This window comes from Synchiropus splendidus, chromosome 1 (genome assembly GCF_027744825.2).
Source record: "Synchiropus splendidus isolate RoL2022-P1 chromosome 1, RoL_Sspl_1.0, whole genome shotgun sequence".
Taxonomy (NCBI): Eukaryota; Metazoa; Chordata; class Actinopteri; order Syngnathiformes; family Callionymidae; genus Synchiropus; species Synchiropus splendidus.
Window position 1 is genome coordinate 10,258,733 of NC_071334.1, and position 19,189 is coordinate 10,277,921.

Consider the following 19,189-nt stretch of genomic DNA (forward strand, 5'->3'; position numbering starts at 1 on the left):
TCATAATAGCTGCCTGTGACTGGCATCACGCTAGCCCCCGATCTACATATATCCATCTCGCCATCCGACAAACAAAAACTTCATTTAAACATTTCAAGATTCATCAGTGAAAACGCCCCAACTTCACAGGGATGGTAGTCAAGCGCATCCTAAACATGAACCCAGTGAAAGATTTCACTAACCTCTTTTGGTATTTTTTAATAGGCATGTTATTACAATACATAGTATTTATTTATTTCAAAATTCATCAGTGAAAATCCTCCAACTTCACACGGATGGTAGTCAAGAGTATCCTGATCATGAATCCAGCGAAAGATTTCACTAACCTCTTTTAGTATTTTTTAATAGACATGTTATTACAATACATAGTATATATTTATTTCAAAATTCATCAGTGAAAATCCTCCAACTTCACAGGGATGGTGGTCACGCGCATCCTGAACATGAACCCAGTGAAAGATTTCACTAACCTCTTTTAGTATTTTTAATAGTTTTTTTTTTTTTTAATATACACGCATAAAGGTGTATGTATTTGTAAAAACACACACATAACACACACATTCTTACAGTACATAACTTCTATTTAAGAACACAGCAAATCGTTATCAGTCATCTCAGTAACACACAACAACCACGGCAGATCTTTTCGCACGTCAGACACTTCACTGGAGCTTTTATTTAACTGCACAAATGAACGCGTTTCATCTATTTATTCTTTGGGGGGGGTTGCAGGACGGGTATATGTAAATCGCGGGCTAGCGTGATGTCAGTCTGCAGTCAGACAATATTGACTTGCAAACAATATTTATGATGTAGAATGGTGGGGAGAAAAATTGACAGCTGGAAAAACTAATATTTGATACGTTTGAAAGCAAAAAACGCGACGGAGTTCAGGGTTTATAAAGGATGGTTCGATAACACTGTAAAACATTAAAGTAATGTGTAGTGGGAAGTGGTTTTTGCTAGTAAATCATACCTAATGTATCACTGCCCAGGGACAGTAATTCCAGTTACACTTCAAGCTCACTTTGTGAAGCCGATTTTTGTCATCGAAATATACCAGGTGAACCAATAGAATCTAACGCTAAATCTAAACTGTAATCTTTATTGAGAACCTATCGCTGCAGCGTTGAGAAGGTGAGTTAAAGATGCACAGGAACCGCAACCTTTAGTCCATTAACTTGACCACTATTCCACTAATACTTTCATTCACACAACAACAAACTTTAACTAGCACACGCCAGTACGTATGATCCCAGTCCCATGCATCATTTCGATATGGGAGAATGAAAATTATACTTATTGATTGATAATGATATGATATATTACTTTAATAATATTTTCCCATGTATTTATTTTGAAACGCTACATGGGACTAAAATGTAACATCCATATTAGTGTCGACTTGACTTGGCGCTGCTCTAGTATCGGCAAATATATTGCTTGAACGTCACTTTCGAAAAGTGAAATTGAATAAAAAAAAAACACAAGAGGGCAGTGTTACACCTGAAAGAGGAAAACCATCAGTCCTGACACTCTTTATTGTCGCTATTGTTCACAGCGTCTGTCGCGACTTATTCAACATGTGAATTAAAAAAATAAAAAAATAAACAATAACGACTAAAAAATTCAGAAAGGAATTATGGTGCGCTTTTACTTGAGCAGAAGGATTTATAGAGTAGGAAAAGCGCTTTGTGGAGGTCTAGAAATACAGTTGGGTTAAGTCAGACACTAGGAAAAAAACAAAAAAAATCACTGTCAATTTTATACTACTTAAAAAAAAAAAAAAAATCTGTGTTCCGGTGCTCTTGTTCTGCACAGTTTTTGCATTGCAGCAAACCTCTGTTGGCAAAACCTACCTCTATTTTTAAGCAGCTATAACAACATTGTGACAGGTTGATTGATGTGAAAGAAAGTGTCACCTTAAAGAATCAGAACGCTTCTTTCAACACATTTAAAGAACCAACTTGACCGTTACTTCATTGACAGTTGGCCTTGCATGTCTTAAATTGGAGAGACATGTTTTACAGAAAACATTACGTTACAGAGCGTGTTCATTTCTGGCTACAATCCTTCAATAATCGAGTCAGTTTTCAAGTGCGGAACATGTGCCCAGTCAGGTAAACAGCCCACTTCTTAAAGTGATACAATGCACCACAGAGGGCAATACATGTCAATGCAAACCATGAATTCAGTCAGTCATCCTAAATATATCAATTCTTGACCGAAACAAAAGTACCAAAAGTAAACTTTCAATGAAATATTACTTGTAAAAAAAAAAAAGTGAGCTAATGCCGCTCTTCAATAAAAGTCACAGTCCTTCAGTCAACAGACTGCAGTGTAAAAAAAGTAACTTTGAGAGAAGCACTTTAAATATTCAGACCTTCATATTTCAGTACGTTTTACATATTTGATTCGATACGCTGTCAAGCGAGACGAGCAGCAGACTGGAACCAAACTTCCTCCACGTGTTCCTTCCCTAACTCCCAAAGTTCAGAAAGGATGCCGACGCCCTTCCTGTGCGTGATCATAAGGTACTCTGCGTTCTCTGGGTGCAAGCTGATTCCGTGCCGAGCTAAAATCAGGGACTGGCAGAAGCGAGACAGCACCAGGATGTATAGCGAATCTTTCTCCGCCTCATTGAGAGGAAAGACACTGGAGAACCCTGCTAGGACCGGCCCACCAGCCTCCACGGGATTCGGGTGCTGAGTGCACATGTACATTATGGCGATGGCCAGCTCGTGGACGAAATAGCCGCTGCTCATGTCCCCGAAGTCCAGGACTCCAGAAATCCTGAAGCTGCTTGTCTCGTCGGGCTTCACAAGTATGTTGAGCTCATTGAAGTCGCCATGATTGATACCTTAAAAACACAATAACTGATTGGATTAAAGGTCGAAAAGTGTCGGGAGCTTGGACTTACACTTGCGGAACTGAGAGTATTTGGGGGCCACAGTGGTTTTATACTGGTGGATGACAGACTTGGCGACCTCCTGCAGAGGCTCTCCATCCAGCAGACTCAAGTAAGACTCCAGCAGAGGGATGCTGGACAGACTCCATCTGAACTGCTCCCTCTGCAGAGTACCAAGATGAGGATGCTCCATCTGAATGAAGAAACATCAGTTATTCCTTTCAGCTTCTCTCAACTTTCACGCACTGACGTCGCTACATTTACTTACACACAAGTTGTCTGTAACCTACAGGCGATTTTTTTCATTTTCGTCCTCCAGCTAAAAACCTGTTTTCTGTTTTATTTCTCCACGCTTGCATCCTCCACACCACAATAAGAAATGACAAACATCATGCTAGAGCAGTGCTTCTCAATTATTCCTTCCTCCCAGGAAGATGTAAACGTTTCGCTCGCCCCAACTCTCCGCCATCTCTGTAAATAGTATAATTTGTCTCTAAAATTATTATAAGTACATCTCTGAATAACACTGTATCCTTAATAACATTAAAAGAAAAAAGTAATACAGTTAAGTTGTTAAGTCAGACGCTGTGTCAAGGGGAAAAAAAGACAAAGAGTGATAGAGAAATGCTACTTAAAAAAAAAAAAAATTGTAATGCTCAGTTTTTGCAACGCAACAAACCTCTCTTGGCGAAACCTCCCTCACAATAAAGAATAACTTAATTAACATTTTGTCTGGAACAGAAAAGAGTTAAAATGCATCAATTTGCCTGAAATAAAACTTAAAAAAATAAAAAATAAAAAAACATGAGTGGATGTGCAATTACACTTTATTCTAGTACGGCAAAAAAATATGTTCTGAGGTCACATGTCCCCCCAGCATCACTCTAAGGACGATGCTAGATACACCACAGATGACCCATGTATGAACCCGAATTATTAACAAAGACAGGCCACCAAGCAGACACACAAAAGACCAGTAGTTCTTAACTGGTCCGGCACTGGGACCCACCTACATGACAAGGCATGACCCAAATCAGGAGGTCAATACAACTTAAATATAAAGCAACAGGCTTTAATATTAAATATAGTTGAACAGCTTTGTGACTCACTTTTGGGGTCCGACCCAAACCATATGAAACACCATTACCTTTTGAAAAATTTGATCCATTTCTGCGGCCATCTTGCCAACTTCGAAAAGGATCTGCGAGGAAACCGCAACAGTAGACAGCATGACTCCAGGCAGGTAAGTCAGCAACCTCACCAGGTACTTCTGAGGACCGTAACCACAATCTGACAACAAGAGATAACGCACGTCAGCATGCTCATATGAGCTTGTAAACACACGCCATGACTTTTTATGTTTATGTTGCGAGATCAGATGACAAACACGCCGCTAGAAACCTTGCCCTACAGTGGTTTTCCATGTGTTGAGCCATCTTGAGCCAACCTTTTTTAAGCCGCAGCACACTTCATTCATTGAAAACAATTTTTAGGCTCATCACCAAAGGAACCTCAGACAAAGCACAAGTCCAAAGTCTTTGTCAAAATCCCTTTCAATTTGTGAAAAATTGTAGCTACTGGCACTCGGCGATTTTAGCAGGGTATTTGCAGGAACAAATTGCAGATTGTTTCCAGAAAGGGGTGGGCAACATGGCAAAACTATGTCATAATCTATTTGTTTATTTTAAATTAAATTGTATCACCATGTCTTTGGTGTGTTTTATTGTAGTTTGAGGAATTTCCAGACAAACCTTGAACATTCTTTGCCTTAGCTTGCTTCATAACAGCAGTGATTCTTTCACTCTTTACATTTTGGAGTGCATGTATTAGGTTTTGCATTTAGTTTTTAGCCAACTTTTAAACCAGGTAGCAAAATTTGACAGTCTAAGAGTGTCAACAAAGTTAGCCGTTTGCACAGCGGCGCAGACTGTCTTTAGCGTCGCAGGACCGAGGGACTGCGAGTGACAGACAAGTAGCATCAGCATAGCTCTATGGTGTATAGAGAGAATGCGACCGAATCTATGTTATCTCCTCATATCTCCTCATGTTGGTAGATGTTCAACAGGTTCAAATTGTTCATGTTCATTATTTTAATATTATAATATGATTTAGTATAATATAATATTTAATATTGGATGAAACTGGACTATTTCCCACAGCACACAGGCTAACACAGCACACTAGTGTTGGACACCGGTTGAAAAACACTGATCTACACAGCACAGAAGTCAGCCTTTTCGTTTGCATGCATTTGAACCTGGTCGATTATTTCCCCTCTGGACACATCGGCAGTGCTGGTCTGATGAAGTTTCATGAAAGAGCATCCGTACATCCAGGGCTCAGTAGGTGGCGCTCTTGGTTTAATAATTATTTATGGTTTCATTGAAATGGTAGGCCAAATCCAAAGATTTTAGAGGGGAAAGAGCTGTCTGGTGGGCTCTGAATTTGGACTGTTTCATGAAGCCTCATCTTGAGCTGTAACTCCTGTGAACCAAAAAGGCCACATTTACAGACAGACTTTTGCATAATAGAGTTACTTTTACCCATTTCCTCCAAACTCAGGAGCTGCCCCTTCAGGTTTAGCACAGCAGTTTGGGCGGGGACTCCGTTCTGGTGCAGGAAGGACATGGCATACGTCTGCACTTCGATCAGGTCTGGGTTCTTACTGTCCTCAGAGTTCATGATCTTCAGCACGTACTCCGCGCCGTCGCCGGCCGACACATGGAAGTTCTGATCGTCATAGCTGGGCAGCGGATGGGCCTTCGCTACAGTCAACTGGAACAGCCTCTTCACCAGATCCACCACTTGACACTCACTGAAGTTGGGCTGTGCTGCTTTTCCAAACATCCTCCTGAAGGGAGACACACATCACAGTCAGCATGAAGCACATAATCATAAAGGGCAATAAGGGCGTCCATTTGATAAAAAGATTGGATTAGATGCATTGAATGAATGGATCCATTTCGGACCTCTTTCAGCATCAGGGGATGCCACTGCAAGTTAATCTTCTCCAGCAGGATCAGTTGTGTCCAAACTAGGGCTGACTTAAACGATTATTTTTCTAATCAATTAATCTAGAAAATAGTTTTTCGATGCATCGATTAATCTAAGGATTCATTTATAATTCGATTCGATTATCTCCCCATAATTTGGCCTATATAGCAATTAATGCTAATTTATCTCCATGAATAAAACACAAATTTCCTCTTTCCAATATATTTGTATTATCAAGTTCAAAAATGAATTTTATTGAACAATACAACAATAAAGTGCACACAGTTGTAGTGCAATGGAATCCTATAAGAATCGTATAATTTATATATATTAATATAAAAAATATAATAAAATATATAATAAATAATATATTAATAAAAATAATAAAATAAAACTTTCTTTCAATAAATAAAACTGCAAAAAACACAATCTGAACCAAAATCAACATAAAATAAATAAAAAATAACAGCAGTGACAGCTGCAATTTACAAAACAACACAACGCAACTTAGCCTAATCATTTAAATCTGTGAAATCATCAAAAGGATGCTCTCAGGAAGTGCAGCAGCCTCCTGGAGGGTGCAGGGGGTGTGGTTTTTTTTTTCGTCCGATAGTCGTCAAACTTTTCTGCTTATCCCTGTCCCTGAAAACATAAATTACAAACACTGTGCATAGGTTAATAAAAATATATATTTCTAAATGATCTGCCCATGTCAATTATATAGTATATAAGTATAATAATAATAATACATTAACCTAAAAGTTGAAAGTTAGAAAACAACAATGAATGTTGTATTTAAAAAAAAAAAAGAGACAAAGAAATTAAAAAAAAACCTAACTTTAGCGTGGCCCAATTTAGCTTCTCTTTGTCTTCCTTATCTGAGAAGGTGTAGCCCACAAGACCTGCTTTCACAGAAAGATTTGTATAAAAAAGACTGCTAATAATGGGAGCTGTTGAAAACTTACGGTGTCTTCTAGGGCTGGGTATCAATTCTAATTTGATTCGATTCCGATTCTCATGACTTAGAATCGATTATCACAATTTAATTCGATTCGATCCAATCTCGATTCAGGTTAGTATTAAAACCATTTTCTGAGCTATTGCCATTATCACATGACTAGTAACGCAACCTATTAATACTAGTATCATATTAACATTCAAAAGGAAATTAATGAAGGATTGGTAGTAAATGATGTCTGTAAGACTGGTGAAAATAGGAAGGTTCAATCCCCCCCCAGGTTGTAGCATTGCTTTCACGAACATGCTGGCAGATGAATGATCGAGGACTGCAAACAGACAACGTTAGATGTGTCTATATTGTACCTGCGGTGATGGACTGCTAATGGGACTGGTGCATTATTAGAAATATGACATTAAAAATCCACCCAAAAGACGCTGCTGTTTAATACAAATGCCTTTTTATTATCAAAATGAAAAAAAAGATATTCTCAGCCAGTGAGAACGTAAACAGAGTGCTGGTTACTGACTTCAAAGCAACCAATAGGCATGAAAGGTACAGTACTTTAGTAACAATGAGTGTTTCACAGTTTTCTGTACGTATTTAAAATGCAAACATGTAAACAGGGTATTTTAATCTTAAACTGTAAATAGAAAATAAATAGGAAATTGAAAAAAAAAAAACCTCTCAGATGCAACACTGGTTCCGGGGACACAGAGATATCACTTTGCCATAAGAGCCAAATGAGGATATTCTACGAACTTCGTGTGACAGCAAAGCGGCAGAGATTGCTGGTTGTTGCTCCAGAAAGCGTTCAAGCATTTCCAGAGCACTGTTCCACCGGGTCGCAACATCAATTGTGAGCTTGTGTGCTTTCAGCTGCAGTAACTTCTGCTTTTCTTTAAGAATGCGGGTGGCTGTTGTACTGCGGTGAAAGAACTTTGCAATGTGCCTCACTCTCCCAAGCAGACGTGCAATATTTGGGAGTTTAAGACCGGCTTGCGAGGCGAGGTTGATTATGTGTGCAAAGCAGCCCACATGAGATAGCCCCATGATATGAACTGCACGCACCATATTTGCAGCGTTGTCAGTCATCATGACAGGGTCTTTGCTCACCAGCCCCGACTGCTCTAATGCCGCCGTCAACATTTCAGCCAGACACGCAGAACGATGGTCAGTTTCAACCTCTGTGGTCTGTAGCACATATGAGATGAGGTTCCACTCCTCATCAATATAGTGAGTTGTCAGACTCATGTAAGATTGCGTAGCCACCGATGTCCACGTATCACTTGTGATGCCCACCCTCACTGCTGACTGAAGCTTACTCTTCATGTTTTGTTTTACGGACTGGTACATATTTGGGATAACTTCTTCAGACAGACGTTTGCGAGACACCATAACGTAGTGTGGCTCCGTTACTTTAATTAGCCGTCTGAAGGCCTCGTTTTCAACAACGGAATACGGGCGCATATCTTTGCAAATGAATCCCGCAATTGCTTCAGTTATTCTGACAGAACGTGCAGAATTACCCAGTAGTGGTAAAGTTCGTTCGAGTGTCATTTGTTGTGGCCCGGTGGATGGCTTGGACAGGAGCTCTGGGTGATGTCGCGTCATATGGTTCTTGAGGTTGGTCGTATTTCCGCAATACTTCACCTCCATTTGGCATAACCTGCAAATTGCTTTGCTTTTGTCAAGCGCGTTCTTGTCTTGGTCACTTCTGAACCCGAAATGGTGCCAGACGGTCGCTTTGAGCGTTCGTGGGGTTTTCAAACCCGGCATGTCGCTAGCGTTGCCACTGTGAGAAGCCATGTTGTTTTGGTTTTCTCACAGGTGCGCGCCTGCGTCAAAGGGGTTGGACTTCACCCGGGGAATATGTATTAAAAATGTAATTAATTAATCCGATCTTTGGACCTAGGAATCGATTTTAAAATCGCTTTTAAGGAATTAATGTACGAATCGATTCAGAATCGGAAAATCGATTTTTTTTCAACATAGCACTAGTGTCTTCTCCTCCACACAAGCAGCTCCCGGGTGCCTCCTCTTAAGGTGCTGGTGCATCGCGGTAGTGCTTTATGCTGGTGCATCACGGTATGCTTTTATGGTATGCCATCTCTATTTTGCACAGGTCACAGACCATAGAATCGTTACCTTTAGGTGTAAAGTACTCCCATACTTTTGACAACTTATTACGAGATCTTGTCCCCTGACTCGCTGCTACTCGATGCCGCAGCTGCCGCCATTTTTTGATTCTGAGTGACGACGCATTGACATGCAGTTTTCGTGTCTACGTATTTTTTGTAGACGTCACCGATGCCGATGCCGTCGACGCGTCGTCCCAGCCCTCGTCCAAACTCTTCCAGAAAGGGCAGCAGTGGGTGCAGGTTTTTGTTCCAATCCTTGAAGCACACACAGTTTAACCAGAGCAAAAGGTGCAGCCTTAGAGAACCGGTCATATGAACCTTGTGCTGGTCTCCCTCTCCTTTTCCTCTTTAGTAAGTAAAGGGTTTCCGCCACGTATAAAAGACTTTATATGTGACTTCATAGGATATCTATTTTGCGTTTTTGCTATTCAAATGAAGTCTTTTGTGGGACCACAGACTGGACCTTGACGGGGTTTGATCGTGGACAATTTACTTTAGTGTGCGAGCTTTTAGCAGCATTCATCCTCAATAATGACATAAACCACATCATACACTTGCATATTATATATTTTTTAACTGAATAAAATGCTGTTTTATAATACTTTCACACATCACAACAATACCACGACAATAACACTATAAGTGGATTGGAATTTTCAAACCATAATATCCCGAGCTCAGACACAGCAGAAGGAATGGATTAAATAACCAATATCCGACTAGTGCCACCGTTGCCCTACACCCCAGGACGACCCTCAAGCATATTGATGGCATTAACCCAGCTTCTACAGCACCAGAGGAGGGATCCTGAGCAGCTCCGTCAGAACGCACTGTTAGCATCTACGACAAGGAAAAAATTCAAGCAGGAGGGAGTGCTGACTAGGGCTGAACGATACATTATCGTATCTATATCGTGATATGAGAAATTGAAAACTTTCACAATATTAACATCACAAAAACAATGTCAAGTCGTCTCCAGCTCCTTCTGCAACGTAAAGCCGAGGTAGAGTGATGCGCTGCTACGACCAGACCACCACAAACCTCTTTTCAAGTTTGTCATTGATTTACAACAGAAATGACAACCACCAGAGAAGGAGCGCAGTGAGTGAGGCTGCGACAGTACTTCAGACAGAACAACCTTCTGTAATTGTCAGATTAAATGGCCTTGACACAAATAACACCCCTTACGGCACAGGAACAAGCAGTCCAATTGAAGAAGGTGAAGGTTGTATCAATGTGGAAGAACACACAAAGCAGGAAATCCAAAGGTCAAAGTTCACATTATGTTCCAAATATCAGCTGTCATGTTTTCTAACCATACAAAAACATAGAAATAAACTCAGCTGTTGTTATTAATTCTAGGTCACTTTTGAACCACCTTTTGTGGAGAAAGTGGTGCACTTGCTTCATATATAAGCAGCAACATATTCGTTGGAAATGCACATTACATTTACGAGAGTAGGTCCTGTAACCTTTGGAGTTGTTCAAGGAGCAGCCACAGAGAGCTGGCTGTGTCAGCATACAGTACCAGTGCCAAGTCCACACTGACATCAAGTATGGCAGACGTCCGTGTCTTCCCTCTACATTCACAGTCTGGACAAAATCGTTCAGAAATTTCAATAAATAAACGGAGAAAACAGTGTCGCAATTGGCCATTTAGTCCTGTTTAGAGAGACTTTGTTGTAGCGGGCTTTTCGTATAGAACGTGGCGAAGCCCAACTCAGCATCAGCTCAGCGAAAATTACTTTTCCAGGCGGAAATACAAGAGTAACCTAATTCCGTTTGTATTAAAGTCATAAAATGTTGGAGAGTAAATCCTCATTTGTCAAATAAAAGGGTCGTAAACGTCAGTCCATGATGTCCCGACTTTTACACTACATCAGTGAACAGCAAAACCGTTATGCGCTTAAAACTCCCTAAGTAGAAATATCGATTACATGTAAGAACTGCACTTACCTTCCACTATCTTGACAAGGTGGTCAATCGAGTTGTGGCGAAAGTGGGGCCAGTGTCCAAGGAGTTTTTTGCCTTACCAAATCGGTCCCACCACTTCCGCGTTAGCCGAAAGACGCGTCGTGATTGGCCGACACGTACGGGATATTGTTTTTTATTATTATTGTGATTCTATTTATTATATTATTATATATCTCACAAAAATCACAATAGACGCCATAGTAGTCACTTATACACTCATAGATATATTTGTATTAATTTACCGAGGAAAATGCGCATCTATGAAGGAGTTTTCTCCCCTGCCAAATCGGTCTTACCACTACCGCATTTGTTTTATCGTTTAAATATGTCAATCGGATTATGTTAAATAACAATTGTGTATTTTAGATTCATTCGTATTATCTATTTAGTAATAAACCTCAATTAATATCTATATATTTTGCAGATTATTGACAGATAAATAACATTTTCTAAAAAAAAAAAAAAAAAAAAACATCCCTTCAATCAAAGGATTGAACCTAAATGATATTTTAAAATATCAATCTTGTCACTGGGACAGTGAGATGACAGGAGACACAGACGCAGGGAGTAAAAATAAACGGCAGAGGCAACAGAGCTTAAGTCAAAACAGGAACAGAAAGAGTCTGCAGCCTGAGAATAAACAATCAAAGACCGGAATTGTCCAAAGTCTATAACAGGAACGGAAAGAGTATCCAACAGAGAATATTAAATGATTGGAAGTCCAAATTCCAAACAGGAAGAGTTCACAGAATGGAACATGAACAAGGAGGAACTAAAAAAAGCGAGAAAACACGTTCTGGCGCTGCACAGTTATCCAGCTACTCCTTAAGTACTTGAGGGTGGATCAGGGGAATGAGGTGCAGCAAACACCCCTCAGGTGGATGGGCAGCGTTGATGGCGTACAGCGGGTACAGTCGCTTCATGGTCCTGAGATGGGAACAGTGAAGGCTGATAGCCATAAGATTCCACTGCGGGGTACAACCTGGTAGTCGATGAGGTCAAGGAATTGTGGGCGTATTCCACACAGGGTCAGTGAGAGCTCCAGGATGCGGAGTGACAAGCTGAGTGGTTGATTGTGGGTGGGACCCCGAAGACAGACTTGCAGAGGCATCGACAGCCATGCAGACGGCCCGCCAAACTTGAGATATGAGCTGGGTTCCACGGTCGGGAACAATCCAACAAATCTGAAGGGAGTCCATGGTTCCTAAAACCGTGAAGCACCAGCAGATCAGCAATTTCTCATGAGGGATAAAATGCATCATCTTGGAAAGACTTTCCACTCAAGCAGAGTGTGCAACAGAGTCCTTGACCTCTCAGGACATGTTTGGCCACCAAAAGCATTGCAGGAGGAAGTAAAGAGTGCAGTGGATCCCAAGATGACAGGTGAGTTTAGAGGTGTGCCTCCACTGTGACAACTGGGAGCGAACTGCTGAATGTTACCTGGACCCGAGCTGTGCCTCCAATACAGTGCTCTCAATGTTCCTGATGGCAACACAGATGAAACAGGATTCCCGCAGGATTGACTCAGGATCAGTTTTGATTCGTTGGGTCTATCCCTCAGGATGAAGCAAAAAACCCAAACTCAGAACGGCTCTCTCTTAACTGTTGTAGAACCTTGCGAACAGGAATATTGTGTTCTTCCCGCGATCTGGAGAATATCAGGATGTCATCATCACATGGGGGCGTTGGAAAGCCCCAAAAGCTGGGAATGGGAACTGAAAGAGTCTCCAAAGTCCAAACAGAAAGAACTCACGAAGAAGATTGGGCAAGTGGAGGAACAAAAAGCATGAAAACAGAGTCAGGATCAAACTTGCAAAAGAAACAGTCACTCGGCAAGTCAGGAGAAGAGTTTGAAGGCGAGGCGATCAGCATGCCATGACTTGAAACCTTCACAGTCTGGCGCTGCACTGTCATCCAGCTACTCCTTAAGAGGGGAAAGAGGTGGATCTACCACTTGTGCCCCACCTGTCAAAACAGAGGAAACACAAGAAAGAGGAAATGTCCATGCAAAATAAAAGCATGGAGGGAAGGGGACCTGACAAATGTATGTTGAACCATTCACAACATGAAAAGTAAGAAGAATAAAAGAATGTTTTAAATCATAACTGGTATAACATTTGTATTTTAATGATCCTTTCACACCTTGAAAAAAATGCAGTGCATGTCTAGGAAGTTTTATTTTAGAAAGTTCACAAACCGCACCCTGAGTTTTACCCCAGACTCGGCTTATTCACACTTGAATGATATTTGGCTGACTGAGTTCAGCAGCAGATTGGAACCAAATCTTCTCCACACGCTCCTTTCCTTGCTCCCACAGTCGACTCAGAACACCAGCAGCCTTCCTGCGGATCCCCATGATGTACTCTGAGTTCTCTGGATGCAGGGTGATAAAGTAGCAGGGTAAAACGCTAACCTGACAAAGTCGAGATAACACCAGAATATAAAGACAATCTCTCTCAGCTTCATTGAGAGGGAAGACACTTGTGAAACCTGCCAAGACCGGGCCTCCCGCCTCAGCAGGGTTGCAGTAGAGCGTGCTCATGTGCGCGATGGTGATGGCCAACTCGTGGATGAAATAGCCACTAGTCATGTCCACAAAGTCAAGAACCCCTGAAACCCTGAAGTTGTTCTTCTCATCAGGCTCCACAAGTATGTTGAGCTCGTTCAAGTCTCCGTGGTTGATGCCTTGAAAGAAAGATTTTTTCTGGGTTACTACCTTCATTTAACAATGAGGCTCTGGGTGTCTTCCTTTAAAAACGTACACTTGCGAAAGTTTGGGTATTTCGGTGCCACTGAAGTTTCATACTGTTGGATGACAGACTTGACCATCTCCAGGACAGGCCCTTCATCCAAGAACCTGAGGTACGATTCTAGAATAGGAACCCTGGATAAGCTCCATCTGAACTCCGTCCTGAGCAGCGTACAGAGATGAGGGTGCTCCATCTGAAAACAATGAATCATAAATCACAATTTCAGTGAGCAAAACCATCAATCTGTCAAAATGAATCTTTCAGACTTCTCAATTCTTAACGGTCCAGTTACCTTTTGCAAAGTCTCGTCGATTTTGGCCGCCATCCTGCCAACCTCCAACAGCAGCTGAGGCGACGGTGGAACCTTGGATATGGTGACCCCCGGCAGGTAAGTCAGCAACCTCACCAGGTACTTCTGAGGGCCAAAACCGCAGTCTAAGACGGAGGAGAGAAGGATATCATGTATCCCCGGGTTGAAAAACACAGCAATACACAACAATAGACATGAATTAGCTTTACTGTGTCTAGGTGGGATGCAGCCCGAGCCATTACAGTAGTACACAAGCACATTACTATGAAGTGATTGAAACTTCAAGGATCTGTTTCAAGCCCTGCTCTTCAATGAGCCTACATCGTGAGAGTCCTTCCTTACCCAAGTCCTCACAGCAAATCAGCTCTCCCTTGAAGTTTGGCAAAGTGTTTTGTACAGGTAGTCCATTTTGGCGCAGGAAGGACATGGTATCAGTTTGTACTCCTACCAAGGTGGTGTTTTCAGTCCACTCAGAGTTCAGGATCTTAAAAACATACTCTCTGCCATCACTGGCTGCCACATCAAAGTTCTGATCGTCAAAACTGGGCAGTGGCTGGACATCTGTTACGGTCAGGTGGTACAGCTTCTTCACCAGATCCACCACCTGAGACTCGCTGAGGTTCGGCTTGGTCTTCATTTTGCTGAAGCACAGAAGAGTTAGAATGAGCTCTTTAGTCTTATTGGGTGTAGTCTGCGACTCGCAAGACAAAACACAGGTCAAGGAAGAAGCGGCAGAGAGGATGTGTGATTAGCACACAGGTGTCAAACTGACCCCCAAAAGGGCCGCAGTGGGTGCAGGCTTTTGTTCCAACCAATCAAGAGGACACCTACTCACCAACCAGGTGTCTGAAAACTGTGACCCCTTGATCTTCAGTCTGTTTGTTTCAGCTGACACCTGATTGGTTAACCTGTTTGTGCTTTCAGGGCTGGAGCAAAAACCTGCACCCGGTCTCCCACAGTTTGGAGAGAAAGGTGGACAGGAGTGGACGTGCTGGACCACAGATGACATGTCTATATGAGCGAGTGTTGAAACTATGAAGTTATGGAGTCGTATTCTTCAAGAGTCTGGTTATGTGCTACCAATACATTTGTTTGTTTTTGCCACTACTCACTCAAACATTTGTTGTGTTCATCCTGGGGAAGCCAGAACATACACCAGAAGTCATATTAAGTCCTCCAATCGACAACCGCTATGTTCTCTAACATAGAGAGTTGCTTTTATGTGTTTATTAGTGTTTATATATATGTTTATATGCAGGACCCACCCGCTGTTTTCCATCACAATTCTCGGGTGATCCTGTTGTCATGCACCAAACACGCTTTTCCTGATGGATTCAAACGTGTTCACGTGACAACTCTTCCTCATACCCATCAGGCAAATGGGCGTATCTCTGAACATGTAAGCACCTGATTTCATGGTGCATATTTCCTGCTTTCAAACAGAGATACAGCTTTGTTTTTGGCTGGCAGAGAACATGTTACATTCAATGAGGAACTATCATGAAGCGGGGCTAATGTTGATCTTGCATTTATTCAGCATTCATTTAACCTGATGACAAATATGTGATGAAGCCGTTTGGCTTCACATATAATTTTTGCCACCCCTTGAATCTGTTTCATTCATCATTTCCACATCAAAAGAAAAGAAATCCAATCCTGAAGTACCCGAGGCAGCACTTTTTTCGAACAAGACAAATGTTAAAGCAAACCTCACCTCAGACACAAAGCGTCGACCAAGCACCGAGGAGTGAACCAAAGTGACACAACTACTGTAGATACATCCTACATCAACATTCTGTTTGGACCTACAAAATAAAACTTGCCACCTGCAGGCCTGGCATGTGTACTGCTTTGTTTTGTGATATGTGCGGACGCCTGAAGTGGCTCCATTTTGGTGGCACATTTCCCCGTGTGAGCAGCCTCTAAGTCGAGGGTGGGCAGTTAAATTCCCTCATGGGTCACAATACATACTGGGGGTGTCGCGAGGGGCTGTCAAACCAAGGCAGAAGAAAATGGTTGCGTATTATGAAAAAAAGAATGCATGACATAAAATGGGTAAAAGAAAAATCGAATGCTGGATATAGACAGCAAAAAGTGAAATCCCACTTTATAATTCAGTTTATTTACATTTTACTTTGATAGCGTGGAGTTTGCATGTGTTCTCCAGTTTCCTCCCGCAGACATGCTCACTAGGTTGGACACTCTAAAATTGCCACTGGGTGTGAATGGTGTATGCCCGGCGATAGACTGGCAACCTATATATATACTTTTTTTTTTTCTTTCCAAAGATTAGTTAACTTTGGAACAAACTCTAAAATTGAGAATCTCAAACTATATTAAGTTCAATTCTACATGCAATGAATCATGTACTGAATGTACACAAGATAGTTTCGTCATAAAAACATTACATATTATCACCAAAAGATGGACAGATGGTTGACAGACAGACAGACAGACAACTGTAACTTTGTGAGAGTTTGCAACAGTCTATGCAGCAAGCTGTGCAGTCTTTGATCTAGAATAGAATCGTCCATTAAAAGCGAGATGAAATGTATAATTGATGAGCAGGCATGTTATTACAAAGCCCTGCATTAGCCTTTTGCTGTATAATCTAATGTGTAGGTGTATAATTGTATGTAAATAGCAACATTATAAATAAAAACTCAAAGTTCCATGTTGACTTCGGGTCAAGCTGTGTGAGTTACCAAGTTCCTCCAGGCTCAGGATGTTCTGCACCGGCGTTTGGGCCGTGGTGTCAGTCTGCAACTCTATCATTTCAGGGTTTTTGCTCTCCTCTATGTTTGTGAACGTCAGCACAAGCTCCTCACCGCAAGTTCTGGTCGTCGGCAGCGAGGCTCTCATCTTGTAGACTTGCTTGATAAGAGCTGAGCTTTGGAAGTTTCTGCTGACATTTTGCTGAGGAAACATACAAATAAAGGTTTGTTTACATTGAAGAGCAGATCGATTTTAACCATTTTGAGGCTAAAAATTGAGGTCTGAAGCTCCTATTTCTTCTACACATTGGATTTTTAGGTTCTGCTCAGGAGATACACTTTCTATCAAAACAATTGAAACAATTGTTTTGATAGAAATTTGTCTAGAGAGTATTCCACAGTATTTCAGAATAAAAGCACCAGAAGAAGCCAGGTCTACATTTGCTTAATTATTACAAAGGTAAAGTCAGACAGATTCAATTGAAAATTTCATATGCTCTAATTATTATATTTAAAAAAACCAATACCATCGTAGCCATGTCTCTACTGCAAATAAAAAATTAGAATACTTTTCTATATGCCTCTGTCATTTTCCATTTTATTTAAACATTGACGGTGACATTGCCTCCACGGATGCAAACAATATCAATGATTCATATACAAATTAGCAATTATACAGTCACTGCAGATCTCACCAATGCAACATCTATATCTCACGCTATGACTAAATGAATATAACTGTCAGAAAACAATTTAAATATTGATCAAAAGTAAATTCCATGTGTATGTCGTCTTTCTGCAAATCCAAATCATTTGCAAACAAACCCCTTCAGTCAAAAATATGAATTTGGGACTCACCTAAACTGTGACACTGGATAAACGTGGTGAGATGAATGATCCAAAAAGCTTCAACAATCTCTTCTGAAGCCTGACGAGACGTCATGACAGGTGATCGCGCTTCACCAATTTTCATTTAAATGAGCTCATTATAGTATTCTGACGAGATAAGCGCTTCATTAACGTTCTAGAAAAATTCACATTAAAACGGGTGATAAATGGTGTTGCGGCCGGCATTTCAAAATAAGTGTTCTCCACCGTCATCGAATAACACCAAACAACTGGTCGAACTCAAAGGCGTGATTTTTTGCGACTTCTGAAAAAAACATGCGGATCATCTCGAGAAACCTGAAAAACATTTGAATCTACTAAATTTTCCATAAAGATTATGATCTTATCTGCAACACCGGTTTCACTCAGAACTGGTTTTAGCCCATTAACCAAATATATGAAATATATTCAGGCAACCAAATAAATACAGTTTAGCAAGGCATTCACAGGCGATTCATCCCACACTTTGGAGTCCTTTCAACAAACAAATAACTATGCCAAGACAATATAAGAATTAACATGATTATATTCTATATATGTTCTTTATTTTTTTATTTAAAAAGAATAGATAAAACATATAATTCTGATATAAAGGGACATTTCAAAATGGTTTTGACAAAATTCTTTCAATTTCTTTAGCGGGAAAAGAAAAAAGAGAAATGAAAGATAAAGAAAAAAAAAGTCGGGCCTCAAAAAAGATACATGAAGAGCTGAATTGGTGATGAATAGCATGAAAAATCATCAGTTTTACTCTGGCCTCAAGAGGCAAGAGGGCTAATGCAGTCAAGGTGCCACATCTGTGCTCTCACTCAGTATTTAAAAAAGAAAACTAAAGTGAAGCTGATGATGAGCGATGGGTTTTGTGCGAAATGAAAGCAGCCAAATAAGCTTCATTGCAGTATATGATTTGGACTGAAATTTTATAAAAACATCTATACTTTTTTCGTGACAATTAATAGTATCTATTGATATTTCTAACTTGAATCTTTGTTCAGCACATATACACATTCCCTGAATAATTGTGCACGTGTGGGGCTCTCTGTGGGGTTCACTGTGTCTCTGGAAGAAATGAACATGAATAGTTCCTGGCTGCCATCTGCCAGTACGCTCATATTAATGACATGACATTTACTCCCACTCGACTGAGGCCGCACGTCAGACACACCAGGAATGACTCATGACAATTATAAGCATTTTTTTAAAGCCTCCTCTCCCCTCCACAGTACATGCAAATGCCACTGATGCCGTCAACATGTACTGGATAATGATATGAGAATGATCCCATATTCTAGAAGCTTTTTTCCCCATGCATTTTCTGTTGACTGAAAATTTGCCCCTGTACGCTACCAATGCTAGTGATGGGCCGATAAGGTTTCATGAAACAGTGTCATCTTTTTCAGTGGCCTCTAGGTGGCACACTGAAACCTTTTGGATTTTTCACAAAAGCAAAAATTAGGTTTCATGACACCATCACTAACTACAGAGACAGAAGTTCCACCCCGTTTCCATTTTGAGTTTTTTTGCGATTATAGATAGGAGAGTGCGCCATGAG

General features: G+C 40.9%; 2 protein-coding genes across 3 annotated transcripts; both read right to left on the minus strand.

Annotated features, from left to right (window-relative positions):
• Window positions 1-269: 269 nt before the first annotated feature.
• Window positions 270-11,056, minus strand: LOC128752862 (hydroxylysine kinase-like). 2 transcript variants are annotated; one of them, XM_053854554.1, is made up of 5 exons: window positions 10,958-11,056; window positions 5,575-5,759; window positions 4,056-4,198; window positions 2,921-3,101; window positions 270-2,860 (listed from the first exon to the last, which is right to left on the minus strand). In XM_053854554.1, the coding sequence occupies exons 2-5, from the start codon at window positions 5,753-5,755 to the stop codon at window positions 2,427-2,429; spliced, it is 939 nt and encodes a 312-aa protein (XP_053710529.1). In that variant the 5' UTR covers window positions 5,756-5,759; window positions 10,958-11,056; the 3' UTR covers window positions 270-2,426. The 2 variants fall into 2 exon arrangements, with proteins under 2 accessions (XP_053710529.1, XP_053710528.1); XM_053854553.1 differs by having other exon boundaries at window positions 5,452-5,759.
• Window positions 11,057-11,793: 737 nt separating this feature from the next.
• On the minus strand, window positions 11,794-17,692 carry LOC128752769 (hydroxylysine kinase-like). The gene is made up of 8 exons (XM_053854380.1): window positions 17,608-17,692; window positions 16,864-16,951; window positions 14,378-14,676; window positions 14,018-14,160; window positions 13,738-13,918; window positions 13,232-13,660; window positions 12,075-12,179; window positions 11,794-11,957 (listed from the first exon to the last, which is right to left on the minus strand). The coding sequence occupies exons 1-8, from the start codon at window positions 17,690-17,692 to the stop codon at window positions 11,794-11,796; spliced, it is 1,494 nt and encodes a 497-aa protein (XP_053710355.1).
• Window positions 17,693-19,189: the final 1,497 nt, after the last annotated feature.